General features: G+C 39.3%; 1 protein-coding gene across 1 annotated transcript in view; it reads right to left on the reverse strand.

Moving 5' to 3' along the window:
- Positions 1-7,307, reverse strand: part of LOC135247943 (G protein-activated inward rectifier potassium channel 1-like) — a 36,089-nt gene extending 28,782 nt beyond the window's left edge. The window contains exon 1 of the mRNA XM_064321954.1: positions 6,209-7,307. Coding sequence (XP_064178024.1) covers positions 6,209-6,874 — 666 coding nt within the window. The 5' untranslated portion in view covers positions 6,875-7,307. The remainder of the gene's footprint in view (positions 1-6,208) is intronic.
- Between the last annotated feature and the right edge of the window lie 7,327 nt (positions 7,308-14,634).

Raw genomic sequence — 14,634 nt, forward strand, 5'->3', positions numbered from 1 at the left:
CAATCATTCCTTACTCACCCAGGTCCCAGTCCAGAAGTCTAAGTCTATGCATTTGCAATAGAATATCACAATAAGTCATTACTGTAAAGCTGAACATTATTTGAAAAGAATAAAATAATTTCTACATTAATGACAAATAAGTCTTGTATACCAGAATCCATATTAGGGATTTTTTTCAATTTTAAACAGTTAGCTATTAAACTTGAATCAGCCCCTCACTGTTTTGAAAATGCTCTTCTAACAAATTGACTTACAGCCTATATTTCATTCCTATTTTACCAACATGAAGAGGGTACATTCTCCCCGTGGTAGGCTTCTGTGTTGAAATAAGGGGGAAATTGATCACTTAATAATAATGAAGCTCTAACCCACCTCAGAAAAGGTTTACATTTTGAATGCAAAACCGGGTAAAATAGGATATAAATCATCAAGGGATGAGCTGTAACCCACTTCAATTCATAGCGGCTGCAAACAGCCACCTTGCAGAATCCCATAATGCTGCTGCAGGCCGTGACAATTCCCAATGTAATCACAGCAAGTCCATGGTCTGTACCATGGAAACACATTAACCCATGCACACTCGCTGTTTCATTCCATAAAAACCATTTGGAAAAAATTACGAGACCATTTGGAGATATTACGTATTCAGTGGTCACACAGTGACAGTTTATTTTTGCCTTAGAAGAGACAGGTGATTTTCTGTGAGCCTGATCAATCATTCAATGATGTCAAGTGTGAATTGTGTGAATGAATGTGAATTCCTCCAGGGAATTTGGAGGAACTAGCCTAGTGAGTGAATCATTCGGAAAATGAAAAAAGGGAACCATAAATCTAATAATATTTTTATTGTTTGTGACAGCTAGATAGCTAACTAACTATATCTTTCGTGAAAGGTAGTAATGTTAGAAAGCAATAAAATGTTTTTAGGTGCTTCTGACCGTTAGGTTACTATTGGGAGATTACTTGTAGCTAGCAAGTTGGCTGAAATGGCATCTTTCCAAAAATGAGCTCATTGCAAAGCTATGAGACACTGGGGGGTTATTTCCACTTTAATGTGAAATAACGACTCCTCTGGCTGACTGGACGCCAGCCATCTGCCTGTGATAGCTGTGCATGACTGTGCCACTCAACCGCTAGACTGCAGAGTGGCAGCCAGTTGCATAATCTTCCGAAGGCTTGGATGCCAGTACACAGCTCTCAGATTGCTGAATGATGTCACGTCATTAAAAAAGCAATGCGCGACACATGCAGAATAGATCACATTCTAAAGATCTGAAGCAGATTCAAATAGCTTTAACAAAGGTTCAGGCTAAATGCTAATTGTGAACCCACTGCTTGTGTACAGCCGCTGTGCTGTGCTGTGCTGCGCTGTGCTGCGGACACACAGGGGTTAAAAGAATTATCACTTTTACCCCCCTCATCTTCTACCACCAGATCAATGTCTGGCAGGACATCTCCTCTAACCCTGCTCCAGTCCTCACTTATAATTGCATCTCTCCTCTTATTAGAAAAAGGAGGAAGAACAGAAATCAATCATAGTGTCAGTGCTCATCGCGCCCTCTGAACAGCAGAAAACTGAGAAGGATGGGAACATATGGGTAGTGCACGCAGTTTTTAGAAAGGTCCTGCCAGTAGCCAAGCAATAGTGATTTTTAAAATTTGTTTGTTTTTATTTTTAAACAAGTAGCTGATAATTCCCCTGATTGTTTCAGCCACTGATACATGCCCTCCATCACCCGATGAGTGAAATTTTGGCAAAGGTATTCCAGGAAGTGTTTCTGTAAACAGTTCTCTGTGATCACAAAATGGTGTGGTCTCCTGGAAGGTGCCCCTCAAACTAAAAGCAGTCCTTGATGCAGTGGCGTGTGCCGCGATGCTCCGGGACGTGAAAACTGCAGTGCAGCTCCGCAGGGCAGACTGCAGAGCGGAAGAAAAGAGCGGGAGCTTCTTTGGACGACAAGTTAGCAGTCCACGGTGATGTATGTCAGGCTTATAATGGGCTGTGATGTTTATACTGTTTGTGGATTTTAGGTTTATTAGGTTTAAGAGGAACAGTGCCCATTGTTATACACATGCCAGATTTAGTGAAAGGACTCATTTTCAACTGTAGTCCCTGGGCAAGCAGCTTTGTAACTTTGGATGTCCAAACTGAAGGAAAAGTAAAAATAGAAGATAAAAGTACTTTTAAAAGCAATTGATTGCATACCTTTGTTTCAGTAATATTTCTATTTTAGTATTTCAATGTTTTTTAAAATAAAGCACAACACTCCCACCTCTTTGTGATTGGACTCATGCCTTCTCATAAGAAAATTGGAGCTCTGATGTTTGTTCACTGTTTTCTATGGTCACATTCAGCCTTAAATAGCTGCAATAAATATCTGCCATGCCAAAGTCTTGTGCTTTGTGCACTTGCCCTCTCAAACAGATCTATCCCAAATTAAATCACTGCTCAGTGAGGGGAGACAGAGTGTGTGATAAATTGAACAGATAGACGCTCCTGGTAATCATGCAAGATGGGAATTGTTCCTACCACTGCCAATGTTCACAGTTTCATTAAACAAAAGGTAACGATTGACTCCACATCACTTTTTTCTCCTCTGTGCCAGGAAGTGTCTGACAGGACACTGGCTACAATCCACCCACTACAACACCACCTATATGCACAGAAAGCGGGCAGCACCACACATCACAATACTCAAAATGCAGCATCAAAGATAATTTTCCAGTGCTTATCAGCAGGCAATCGGGGGCACAGTCAAGTGAAAACCCGAATCTGCGAATGAGCACTGTAGAATACTTTGCTGTCAAAAGCAGTTCACACTGAGATGGATATACTGTGTAGGGAAACACAGCTACCTCAGTCAGCTTCAATGGTCTAAAGATTCAGTCTGATTGATAAATTAACTGTACGTCCAGTGAGAGAATATAAAACAAAGAGGAAAGGTTTGCACATTTGCTAACATTTGCAAACAATCATATTTTCTACCAGCCAGAGAAAACTTGTCAATTCTGTTTCATGCTTCCTTTACAGGCAAGGCTCCAGCTCACTAACATTGTCTAGAAAAAGGAAATTCTTTATAGCTGAACAATTGCACCTTTTTTGAGTACTGTTTATTTATTTATTTATTTATGTAATTTTATTTTTGGTTCAGGCAGAGTGGGTCAACTGAAGTGTAATTAGCTGGAGTTGAAACCTCAGGGTTAAACCGCTAGACCACATAACTGCATTGCATTAAACCTGAGGTTTAAACTCCAGCTAGACACACCACAATTGACCCAGTGTGTTGTTCCTTTTCAGACACAGATATGAAGCCCCATAATGCTCAATGAATTTAAGTAGCAGCATGCAACTCCCGATCCTGATATTGTCCCTTAAACCACATTACAGCAATTTCTCTGGAGAGAGTTTGTGTGGGAGTAAGGCAATAAAAAAACTCCAGTCATCATTTTCACCCTTAATAAGCTCCGGACTTGTGAAATGGAGTAGAATAGCATGAGCCAGAGAATGACTACAGCAGAGGAAAGAATCAATAGCTCCACCATTGTGTCGTTTGTGGTACTGCAGAGAGCACAGAATGCACCAACACTATGACACAGGGCTGTTCTATGCCATTTCTCATAGGTCTGTTCAAGGTCTTCTGGAAAAAAAAAAACTGAGAGACAATAAGCTAGAACAATGTAAAATTGTAAGTGTAAAGATATTACCAACCTACCAAGCTGAAAATAAACTAGTGAATCAGGGTTCTTGAGTTCTAGCCATCAATCACCTTGGCTCCGACTACAGCAATTCTACCTGCTCCCTTCATTATTGTGCTGATTTTTTTGCACTGTGAAGCTCACATATAAAACTGACCGAATGCCATTATTCATTTGACGTGTGCATCAGTAAATCTCACCCATGCTAACAATATGCTTTGTAGCACCATTCTTATTTGTTTAGTCAGAAATTAGTTAGACCTATGACTGAGTGTTAACAAGGTGAAAACTGAGTCTGCGTGCATGTAGCATTTTGGGGGCAAATGTCTTTTAAAGAGTGGCTTAAAGAGTTTTTGCTTATGTCATTGATGGAAATGACAAATCATTCCACTGTTGTGGTGTTTGGCAGTAGTTTTTGCATAAGGCCAGTGAGCTCACAGTGTAGTGTAATGAATACATCCCAGACACACAGGAATGCTACATGCATCATTAATTTGACTCATATTCTTCTTCAACGTACTGTATTAATGGTGATGTACATAATAAACAAATGCCAAAGTAGAACTTGTGTAATTAATGAGCTCTTATTTTCATTTCTACTGAACATTTTCAGCTATTGTAAAACCAGCTCTGGGTTGACCTTGAAAGCAGCACAGTGTTAATCCTTTTTAAAATTCACCCACATTAACAATATTTATAACCCTGTTTTTCCATGGTGGTGGGGTCACATGTTGTGGTGTTACAATAGGTACACATATCCCTCTCCATGGCATTTTACCAAGGTATTTAAACAGCACAGACAAACATCAGGGTGCTGTTTTAAAAAGAACCTGCAAGTGCAATAAGTGGCAGAAACAGCAGTCATGTGTGTCTGTTGGATAGATACAAAAACAAAACAGGAGAATAGGCTCAATTTGTTTTTTGTGTTCCTGTGATGATTTAAATGAGTTTTTCACCATTGCACATCAGTTTGAACAGATTCTATGCTATCCCTTTGGGGACACAGTGATGCACACCATCTTTTTCAAAAAAGGGGTTAGTTTTACTTGTTTTACTCCACATTACCTCGAAACAATACAATAGCTCCATCAAGGCAGCTCATAAAGGGACTCATTTAAATGGGAGGCTTCTATGTCACTGGCTCTTGAGTTCCGAGTGCACTGTCCTTGTTGCTACCATTCACAGATCTTTAACAAGTACAGTAATGCTACTCCCTAGTTTTAGGACTACTGCAGAAGTCTTAAAGTCTTATTAAACTGTTATTTTATTATATAGGCGTCTACGTTAGAACAATAAGGTTCTGTGTCTTCCATCGAGACCAAAAGCAGCGCCTAGAAACTCTCTTTCCCAAAACATTCTTACACAGTATCCTGCTAAAATTAGCTTATAACCAGCGCTATTTAATAAAGCTAGCTATTGTACACACTGCTATACATTACGATGATTGCAGTTTATACTATATTATATATTATTTATCATAAACATGTGTCATGCTATATTGTTACACTGAAAAAAAGAGTGTCTAATGAAAGTGCTCAACTAGATTATATTTGCAATTATTAATGCAATTATTTAATGTCCAAGCTGTGAACTTGCAAACACAACTATATTAGGTACATTTAAAGCAAGCAAATCACGTGGAAAGATTGTGCATAATTCAATTGAGTAAATCCAATTGATTTTTTTTCCAGTGTATTGATCTGATCACTTGATGGCAGCTCTGACTATATTTATAATCCATACTGCCATTACTATTCCAACATAGGCGGGTAAAATTGCTACAGTGGTAAGTAAGTATTTGATAAATGGCAGCCTTGGATTTACTTAATCTGTGTATATGTTCAAAAGTAAAAAAAGCACCTATGGTTTTGCATAGATAGTGAGCCTCAACTGCCTTAATACTTCATTTATCATGCGCATACTGTTCTGTGGAAGAAAATCAGAGGAAACTTGTAAAAACTGGCACTTTCTGTTTAAGAAATAGTTTTATTCATTGAATGTGTAACAATGATAATAATTTACTACTACTATTACTATTACTACTACTACTACTAATAATAATAATAATCGTTATTATTCTCATTATTATTGTTATTATTATTATAATTATTATTATTATTAGTAGTAGTAGTAATAGTATTATTATTATTATTATTGTCATAATAGTGACCATCATAATCTGCTAACAATTAATGCTACCACAATCAATTTACAATTGTATTTGAATTGGAATCTGCATTTTTATTTACTTTCATACATGGAGACTGGTGCAAAAGGATGAAATACAGATAAGAGTGAGTGGGTGTGTAGGGGTGGGTTCGATCACTAAACTTAAATTTAAACTTGCATAAAACGTAGTTTTCTCCACCGTACTTCACCCCTGTTGCATTTCCCTTAGTTCAAGGGCTGTCGATCCATTGCTTTACGTCGCGCAGACTGCGCAACGTAAAGCATCACACATAGACCTACCGAAGTTGCAGATGCGGCAGTTAGCATACTTAATTCGTCTTACCTTAATAAGTTTGCATCTGATTTGTGCGGACACCATATGGCTGTTTCTCAGGTTTCCCACCCTAAACATGAGGCACAGCTTGCCGTCGCGCTGCGAGATGACTGCATCCTGACTAAACATGAGGGTCTCCGCGCGCTTCTTGGGTTGGGACATCTTGATGAACATGCAGCCAATGAGGAACGCGTCTACGATGGAACCCAACAGAGACTGAAAGAGGAATAGAATGATGCCTTCGGGGCACTTCTCCGTGATGTAGCGGTATCCGTATCCGATGGTGGCTTCTGTCTCAATGAAGAAGAGAAAAGCAGAAGGGAAGTTGTAGACATTGGCAACGCACGGAGTGTAAGACTGGTCGTGACCATGGTTTAGGTCTCCTCTGATGTAGGCGATGATCCACCACATGGAAGCCATGACCAGCCACGCGATTGTGTATGTCAGTATGAAAATTAGTAAGTTCCATCGCCACTTCAGGTCTACCAATGTGGTGAACAAGTCTGAGATATACCTGCTGGTCTCCCCACCAAGGTTGCCATGCTGAACATTACAGCGACCGTTCTTCTCCACAAACCGCTGGCGCTTCTTTTTGACAGGCGCCGTGTAAGAGGTGCCCCTATTTGTATTCACCACCTGGTAATCTTCACCAAATTTCCTCCTTAGCGCGGACATAGCTAGTCTACAACAATTTTGAGAAAGATACAAGGCGTTCCAGATTAATCTGCCGATTAATTTATCGGACAATAGTTTACTTGCTGTCGTTATCCATGAGGTGCGTCCTTTTAGGATAAATGATGAATTTATAGTGATAATGCAGAACAATCCATTGGCATCTATTCAGTGTAAATATGAGTTGTGCGTCGAAAATAAGAAGACCCCTTTATTGCCTCTTCTCTCCTTCGTCAACTTTTATTCCACACACTCTGGCGCTCTGGGCATTTGATGACAGTGTGTGGCTTTCTGGAAAAAAAATAAATGTAATATATATTTAAATGAAATGAAAAATGGCTGTTGTCCTGTCTCTGCTCTTTTGTATATACAAAATTCTACGAAGAGATGGGACTCACAGTGTAAAGAAACATGCCATCAGAGTGAATGCAGCGCTCTGTGCGAGTCCACGCGAAACGGTGCACTTGCATCCCGGGCTACTATCAGATGTAAAGGGGAGGGGATTCGCTCGTGTTCCTCCAACCCAATCAGGAAGAAGCGAAGTCAGTGAAGGGATGGAACAACAGGAGCACTTTCTTCCTCTCCGCGAGCCGTACAACGGCGTCATGGAGGGAAATTTCCCCGTGATATGCTCTGGTATTGTTTTAAACTCCGATTTCTTTTGTATGTTCAAAGCATATGCCGTTTAATTGATTCTATTCGCTTGCTGATGTATTATAATTTGTTGTACGAAATGTTCGTTTGTTATTGTGATGTGCTGCAGCAGACGATAAGACACGGTTTTTTGTAGCCTATTATTCAGTTCTTTGAAGGATTTAGGGCCACCTGCCGAGTAGTAAATGCACCTACACCTTGAGTTTGCGTAAATTTCTTTTTTTTTTCCACATGTCGAAAATAAATGGTTGGTTAAAAGTGACAGAACTATGCCAGGAAACCAACCTATGCAAAAAAGCTTGATATGTCGTTTTATAGACGCCAGCTTTAATTTCTGGAGTTTTGTAAAATATTTCAACAATTAACTCTGGACATTTTACTGTGTATGCACAATAAATGGGAAAATTATATTCTTTTACTATACAGTTGCTCAGAGAAACGCAGGTACAATGAGGCAGATAATTCAGGAGGCTAAGCAAATTTCAAAGGCCACACTTGGAAATCTAAATAAAAAAATAAAAAATTAGGTTGCATCTTGAGAGCACAAAGTCTCCATATTTTCCATTAGACGTTGAAAACAGGTGTGAATATTTGTTGCACTTATTTTTGGGAAATAAATAACTGGGTTATTTTTGTTGATTGCATTTGATCATTATTAAAATAGAATACTTACCACATGCATGAGAATTAGAATGGGACTCGCTGTATTTATTTTATACTTACATATGTTTCAAGGGTGTGCATTTTGAACAGCACTGCACACACACACACACACATGCATTACATACACACCCACATGCACAAGCACCCATGCGTGCGCAGGCGCGAGCACACGCGCACACACACACATGCAGTGTGTATGTATTATGTTTTCCATTAAATCCCCGAAGAATGGTCTGTTGTTAAGGCACATAATTTACTCTAATTTTTTTATACCCCATTTTTAAAAAACTGTTATATTATTGATGTATAATTTATTTCATAATTAGCCAGACAACTGGAGGATTATGCATGCATGTCTTTTGGAAAGAAGGTGTTCTCTGCTTGGCGTATCTGTATTTTCCAGAAAACACAAAGGTATACAAAGTTTTTTTTTTTTTTTTGAGGTTGCAGCCCCCTGAAATAACATGACTCATTCAAGGTATGTTTAGGAGCGTTGTTGAGTAATAAGGAGTGTTCATTTTTTCATTGGTGTAGTTCACTTTAAAATATGAACATAATTAATTAATTACATTTCTTTAAGAAATTCCTTTTCACAGTGATAACTGTTCATGGTATACTTTTGCATATTTGAGTAGTCACTAATAAAAAAGAATTGATTAATGAATTTAAAAAACAATTTTTATGGTGCACTTTCCCTTTAATGTGCACTCAAAACGACACTCAGCACAGTCAAACATTGGGGCAACAATGTATCATTTGTGACGCAAATTAAAGAACAGGATTTTATAGTTTTCAGGAATGCCTGTGGGTTTTCCATGTGACAGACCACTCCCCAAGCTGGTGGAGAAAAGGGGGTGGAGTGAATAATGATTGGCTCAGGCAGCAAGGGAAAAAAATGGTTTGCATCTCAAAACATGGGTTTTTTTGTGTGTGAGAGCAAACAACTTGATATTGTAATGTGCTTCTGAACCATTTTTTTTTCTGGCTGAACTCTCACAGGTTATTCTGCACATTCACAGAGGCAATCAGCAGAACAGCTGCTGTCACTAATGTGGCTGACATGAGCTGGTTATGTGGATGCCCGCCACAGCTTGGGTATGCAGCCAGCCTGAGGATCTGAAGAGGCTCCTTTCCAGGGCTCACTCAAGCACCCGTCTGTGTAAAAGTGACATTCTGTCAGGGCCAATGACTGTGGTGAGAGACTAACCTAACCTCAATTTTTGGTCTGTCAAAGATTGAGTAATCTAGAAACAAAGTGAAGCAGAACTGTCAACTTGTCAAACAGGGGAAGTTCCTATTTTATATACCTTCAGTTGGCCATCTTCAGACACAGACTGCTTTGACAAAAACTCACTTCTTCCGTCACCTCGGTACCTCTGTTCCTACTCTCTCTTTAACTTGTAGCTTGCTGTAACACCTAATTAGGTGTAAGTTCTTTGTCTGTTTTCATAGCCTGTTTTCTTTGCTGTTTGTATAATGTGGTTTCAGGTTTGTGTAACTTGGCTTCATTTTCAGTAGGGCAGTTGACAGGTTGTCAATTGGGTCTGCAATTCTTGGACTTGCTGTCTCTCTTGGGAATATGCTTTCACCCTCTGGGAAATTACTGCACTTTGACCTCTGATCTTTACACTTGGGTTGCATTGTAAGTGACTCTGGAGAAGAGATCTGTGAAATGCCAGTATTTGAATGGGGATAACCCTGAACTTGTCTTTGCATGAGCAATATAAATCAATATTTTGTTATAATCTATTTTTCTGATTTAGATTACTTTGACAGCAATGGTACCACATTAGCCACAACTACGCAAAACAGAAAGAGATGTTAATGAGGAATGCTTACTCAAATTTGCATACTTGCTAATCATGAAAATCAGGTTCAGCGATAATCAGTCTAAAGGGACCAGTCCTCTCTCCCCTAGACTATGTGTAGCTTACTGGCTGTCACTCCACAATGTAAGCATGCTGTTTCGTTTTATCAGAGCCTGCTTATGAGCACCATGTAGTTGCATTGATTACTGAAAGAGAAAGTATATGCTTACTTAGGCACTATGAACTGCTGTGCTGTTCCTGTGATTATTTGTCTATCAATTGATCTAATAAGGACAAAAATTTATATGGGACTATTAACATTTGCTTACATGGCCTGGGTAAAATGTTGGACAGTGTTGGATTCTCTTTTCCTATTGGTCTATATATGGTGTTTCACAATTTATTATATCCCTCCCCTCTATGAAGTAGAGTGGTAAGGCCACAATATCTCTCATGTTGGTTACTAACGTCAATGTTACCTGAGTAAAATAGGGGAAAAGCCCAGAAAGAAGCTAAATACTGTAAATGTATAAATACAGAAGCTGATCCTGCTCCAGGAACAGTTTACACTCAAGACAGGCCTTTTTACACCCCCCCCCCCCAAAAAAAAAAAATTAAATATAAATAAATAAATATTAATAATAATGTCCATTATTTAAAAAAACATAAAATCAAAAAGCAGGGTAAAAAATGACTGCTTAAAGTATTTTTATTCAACCTTTATGCAATTCTTTTCTGTTGAAATAGGGTATGATAATTGTATTGAACGCATCACTGGAGAGTAATATTCTGACGGTTGACATGATTTAGCTTTAATGTTTCAAGGGACCACAACTCTACATGCTTATTGGAGTGTGTTCTTCTGTAAACAGTTCAAAGGTCAGAACTCACAGTATTTGCCATGCTGGATACAGTCTTTACTGTTTGAGCATATTGCACATCTGCTCACAGTTATTGTGATCAAACTGGTATTTTTGGATTACTGTATTATTGCCTCATCATTTATCTGAGGTCCCCACCCTGGGGGGACTGTAGTTTTTTTCTGGACAATGGAACTACAATGTGGCTCACTGGACACAGAACATTGTTACAGATGTTACTTAGAGCCAACTCACTGACACTGCCTGCACTGCCAATTAAAAAAAAAAAAAAATGACAAATGCTAATCAGAGTGATGCTTGTATTATGAGCTAATGGACGAGTGGGAAGGCTCAATGGATCAGGCTTTGGTGAATGCTGCCTTTTTTGTATGAAAAATGAATGACACCTGCCTCTCCTAAAATAAAATGTACCCCATGAGCCATGGCTCTTCCTGTGTCCTGGGACAGCTCAATTTTTTGGGAACAGGGTTCGACCTAGGGTTGAAAAGCCCAGTTCAGTTTCATGTAGGTTCTGAGAATGCCTTGAGTGACTTTTGTTAAACTGGTCCCTAATGATCTTGGTGAGCAGCTGTCAAAGCCTGCTTCCCAGACAAGGGAAATCAAACCAGTTGCCTGACCTCATTTTGTATGGCTTCCAAAAGTCAATAAGCAGTGCAAAAAAAGTGTTTAAAAAACCAATTTTATACAGTTCTGTGATGGAAAAAGGAGGAGTTCTGAGAGCAGTACTGCTGAACAAACTGCTGAATTATAGATGCGTTTGGAGGGTTGCATTTTATTGACAGTTCATCTACCACTCTTCGGGTTGCCAGTGGTCCTGGTTTAAATTCCTGATGTGTCGGCCTGGGCCGGACATTATCTAATATTTATTTCTATTTCAGCTTGTCAACCTATGAAAGACAGGAAAACACTAGGACAGACCTCTTTGGAATTTCTACCTACAATAACACAAAAAGATGAATCTTACTCAAAAATAATCTTAGACACGACCTTCCTCAAAACTCTTTTGGCTTTAATTACAATTAAAAAATTTATTGGAAGTCTATTCAATCATTTACAGATGGGAGTTTGGAGGGAGGTGGAGGGGTTTGACTGAAATCTTATCTACCTTAGTTTTTTTAAAACCATGGATAGCCTAGTACCATTGGCCTGTAGTCTAAGTAAAATAGGCACTGAAGCTGCAAGTAATATAGCAAAGAAGAAGGCATTAGGCTTAGATGTGCGGGGACAAATAAAGATATTGTGGCAAGGTTATTTCCCACGAGAAACTGCGGTCACTTAAGATTTCCAGGAGCAGTGTTCAGTGCTAACTCTGAAGGGTCCAGATGATGGGCAGTAGGAGAAGACCGTGAAGATCAAAAGCCAGTAGACAAATAACTTGTGGTGTCTAGCTAAAGAAACCATTATAAAATTGTACCACAACTGCAGGATTAACTCAATGCAACTGGAGAGAAACCAAATCTCCTGACTACTGTGACACAGCAACTATTATCTGCTGGTATAAAAGGACACGCATCTGCCTTATCCCAATATTTTTGTTCCAGTGTTGATGGTGCTTGACCCACTGGAGTTTTCTTCTTGTTAACAGCACATAGCAAGGGCTTTTTCGCTGATACACATCCAAACATCAAATGCAGATTCTTCCATACAGGTGTACTGCATGATACAATGAATCAATCAACATCCTATGATGCTCTGTGGCATGTATAAAAATGCTGAACAGGCCCAGTTGATCTCGATTTTGGATCAAGATGGAGAGAGGAAAAGATCTAAGTGACTTTTAAAGATATTTCATTATTGGGGCATGGATGGCAGGAGCTTCAGTCACAAGGACTGCTCAGCTGGCTAGTGTTTCAACAGGAACAGTGACTAAAGTGACATTTGCATTTAGATCGGAAAGACATCAGTAAATAGGGTTGGAAATTGTGGTTGAAAGCACACATTTGATGACCGTGATGCTTGTGCATTAGTGTAATATGTGAGGAGAAACAGAAGAACTCTTCCTCAGGTGACTGAGAATGTCAGTGCAGGACGTGATCATATTGTGTCAGCAAGAACAGTCCATCGACAACTACATAGAGAGGGATATTATAGTAGGGTTGGAGTGCATAAACCCCTTATTAGAAAGATGAATGCACATTTGAGAGTTCAGTGGTGCAAAAACCATAGGCACTGGTCTACAGAGATGTTGCTTAGGTGTAGGACGAAGCCCCATGGCTGCTGTCAGCAGTTACATCATCAGTGAAGACCAGTGAGCCAGTACCTGTGGCAGCCATATATGTCCAAACCATAGCACCCCCACAACCATTTTTCATGGATGAGGTAAAAAAAATGTTGACTTTAGATCGTGGGCAGTTCTTCTTGGCCTCCACACATTGCTCTTGCCAACACTCTGATACTAGTTCATCTTGGTCTCATTTGTCCACAATTGTTCATTGTCCAGTAACCTGGCCATCCTGTTTTTGCAGCTAACTAGCATTTTGCATTGTAACCACTGTACTTCTGTTTGTACTGTCTTCGGTGGACAGTAGTCACTGACACATCCACACCTGCCTCCTGCAGAGTGCTTCTGATCTCTTGGACAGGTGTTCGGGGGATTTTCTTCACTATTGAAGGAAAAATAACCATTGTCTTTGGTCATCAACTGTAAATGTCTTGTTTGGCCAACCATGCCCTTTGCAATGGCTGAGCTCAACAGTGCTCCAAACATTTGATTTTGGTAAGCACAAGGTTTGGCCTCTGACTGTTTTCTTCTTACCTCTCAGCCTCCCAATGGCTTCCTTAACTTTCATTGGCACAAGTCTGATCCTTGTCTTAAAAAACCCCAATAACAGACAAATACAATCAAAAGCCTAGAATCAAGACTAGATACTGAAAGCTGTATTATACCTGCACTAAGGAAGCAATTGAACACTCCTGACTAATCAGAAGCACCTGTGAAGCCATTTGTCCCAAACAATGTGGTGCCCTGAAATGGGGGAATATATATAAAAAGTGCTGTAATTTCTACATGGGGTAAAAAAAATGTGAAAAAAATGCAGTTTGATAAAAGCACAGAAAACTACCCTTTAATAAAGCTGAGAATCTGAAAAATCTTCTCTTTAACCACATGTGAATTGATTACAAATCTAAAATTGTGAAGTACAGAGCCAAATCAAAAAAAATATCTCTTTGTCTCAAACAGCATAATATATAGAGCTCTGTATGTGCATGTAGTTGTACCAAACAAATAACTGAAACATTTTTCATGACTGAAATTACAAACACTATTTTGCTAATGTGCCATATAGCCTCTGCCTCCTCCCAACTAGAAAAGTATTTGCTCTGGGATACACACATTTGGTACAGTCATTCTGTGCAGAAAAAAGTTATTTGAATTTCATGATTTTTAAAAATACTTTTTCTTCATTTTCTCCCCAGTCTGGAATTCCCAAATATTGCAATTTCCAAACCGATGCAGGAGTGTGTAGACAAGCAAAAACTCTCTTCCAGGGCATCTGATGTCAACAGCTGCTTCTGTTCACACCACAGCCCACAAACCAAGTTTGCATAGACACGAGTTTAAGGGAAATACATCATGTGCAGGTTTAGCAAGCAGACCAGTGGAGGTTTCTACAAACAGATGAGATGGCAATTCTGGCCATATGAACACTCCCTAACAATGGGTTACACTACCTCCAGTTATGCATCACCCTGCAAGGCTACTGGGCACAGTTTACACTGGCAAAGCTAGGATTCAATCTTGGACTGTGGGGCCTGT

The sequence above is a fragment of the Anguilla rostrata genome, chromosome 2, assembly GCF_018555375.3.
Source record: "Anguilla rostrata isolate EN2019 chromosome 2, ASM1855537v3, whole genome shotgun sequence".
Classification (NCBI taxonomy): domain Eukaryota; kingdom Metazoa; phylum Chordata; class Actinopteri; order Anguilliformes; family Anguillidae; genus Anguilla; species Anguilla rostrata.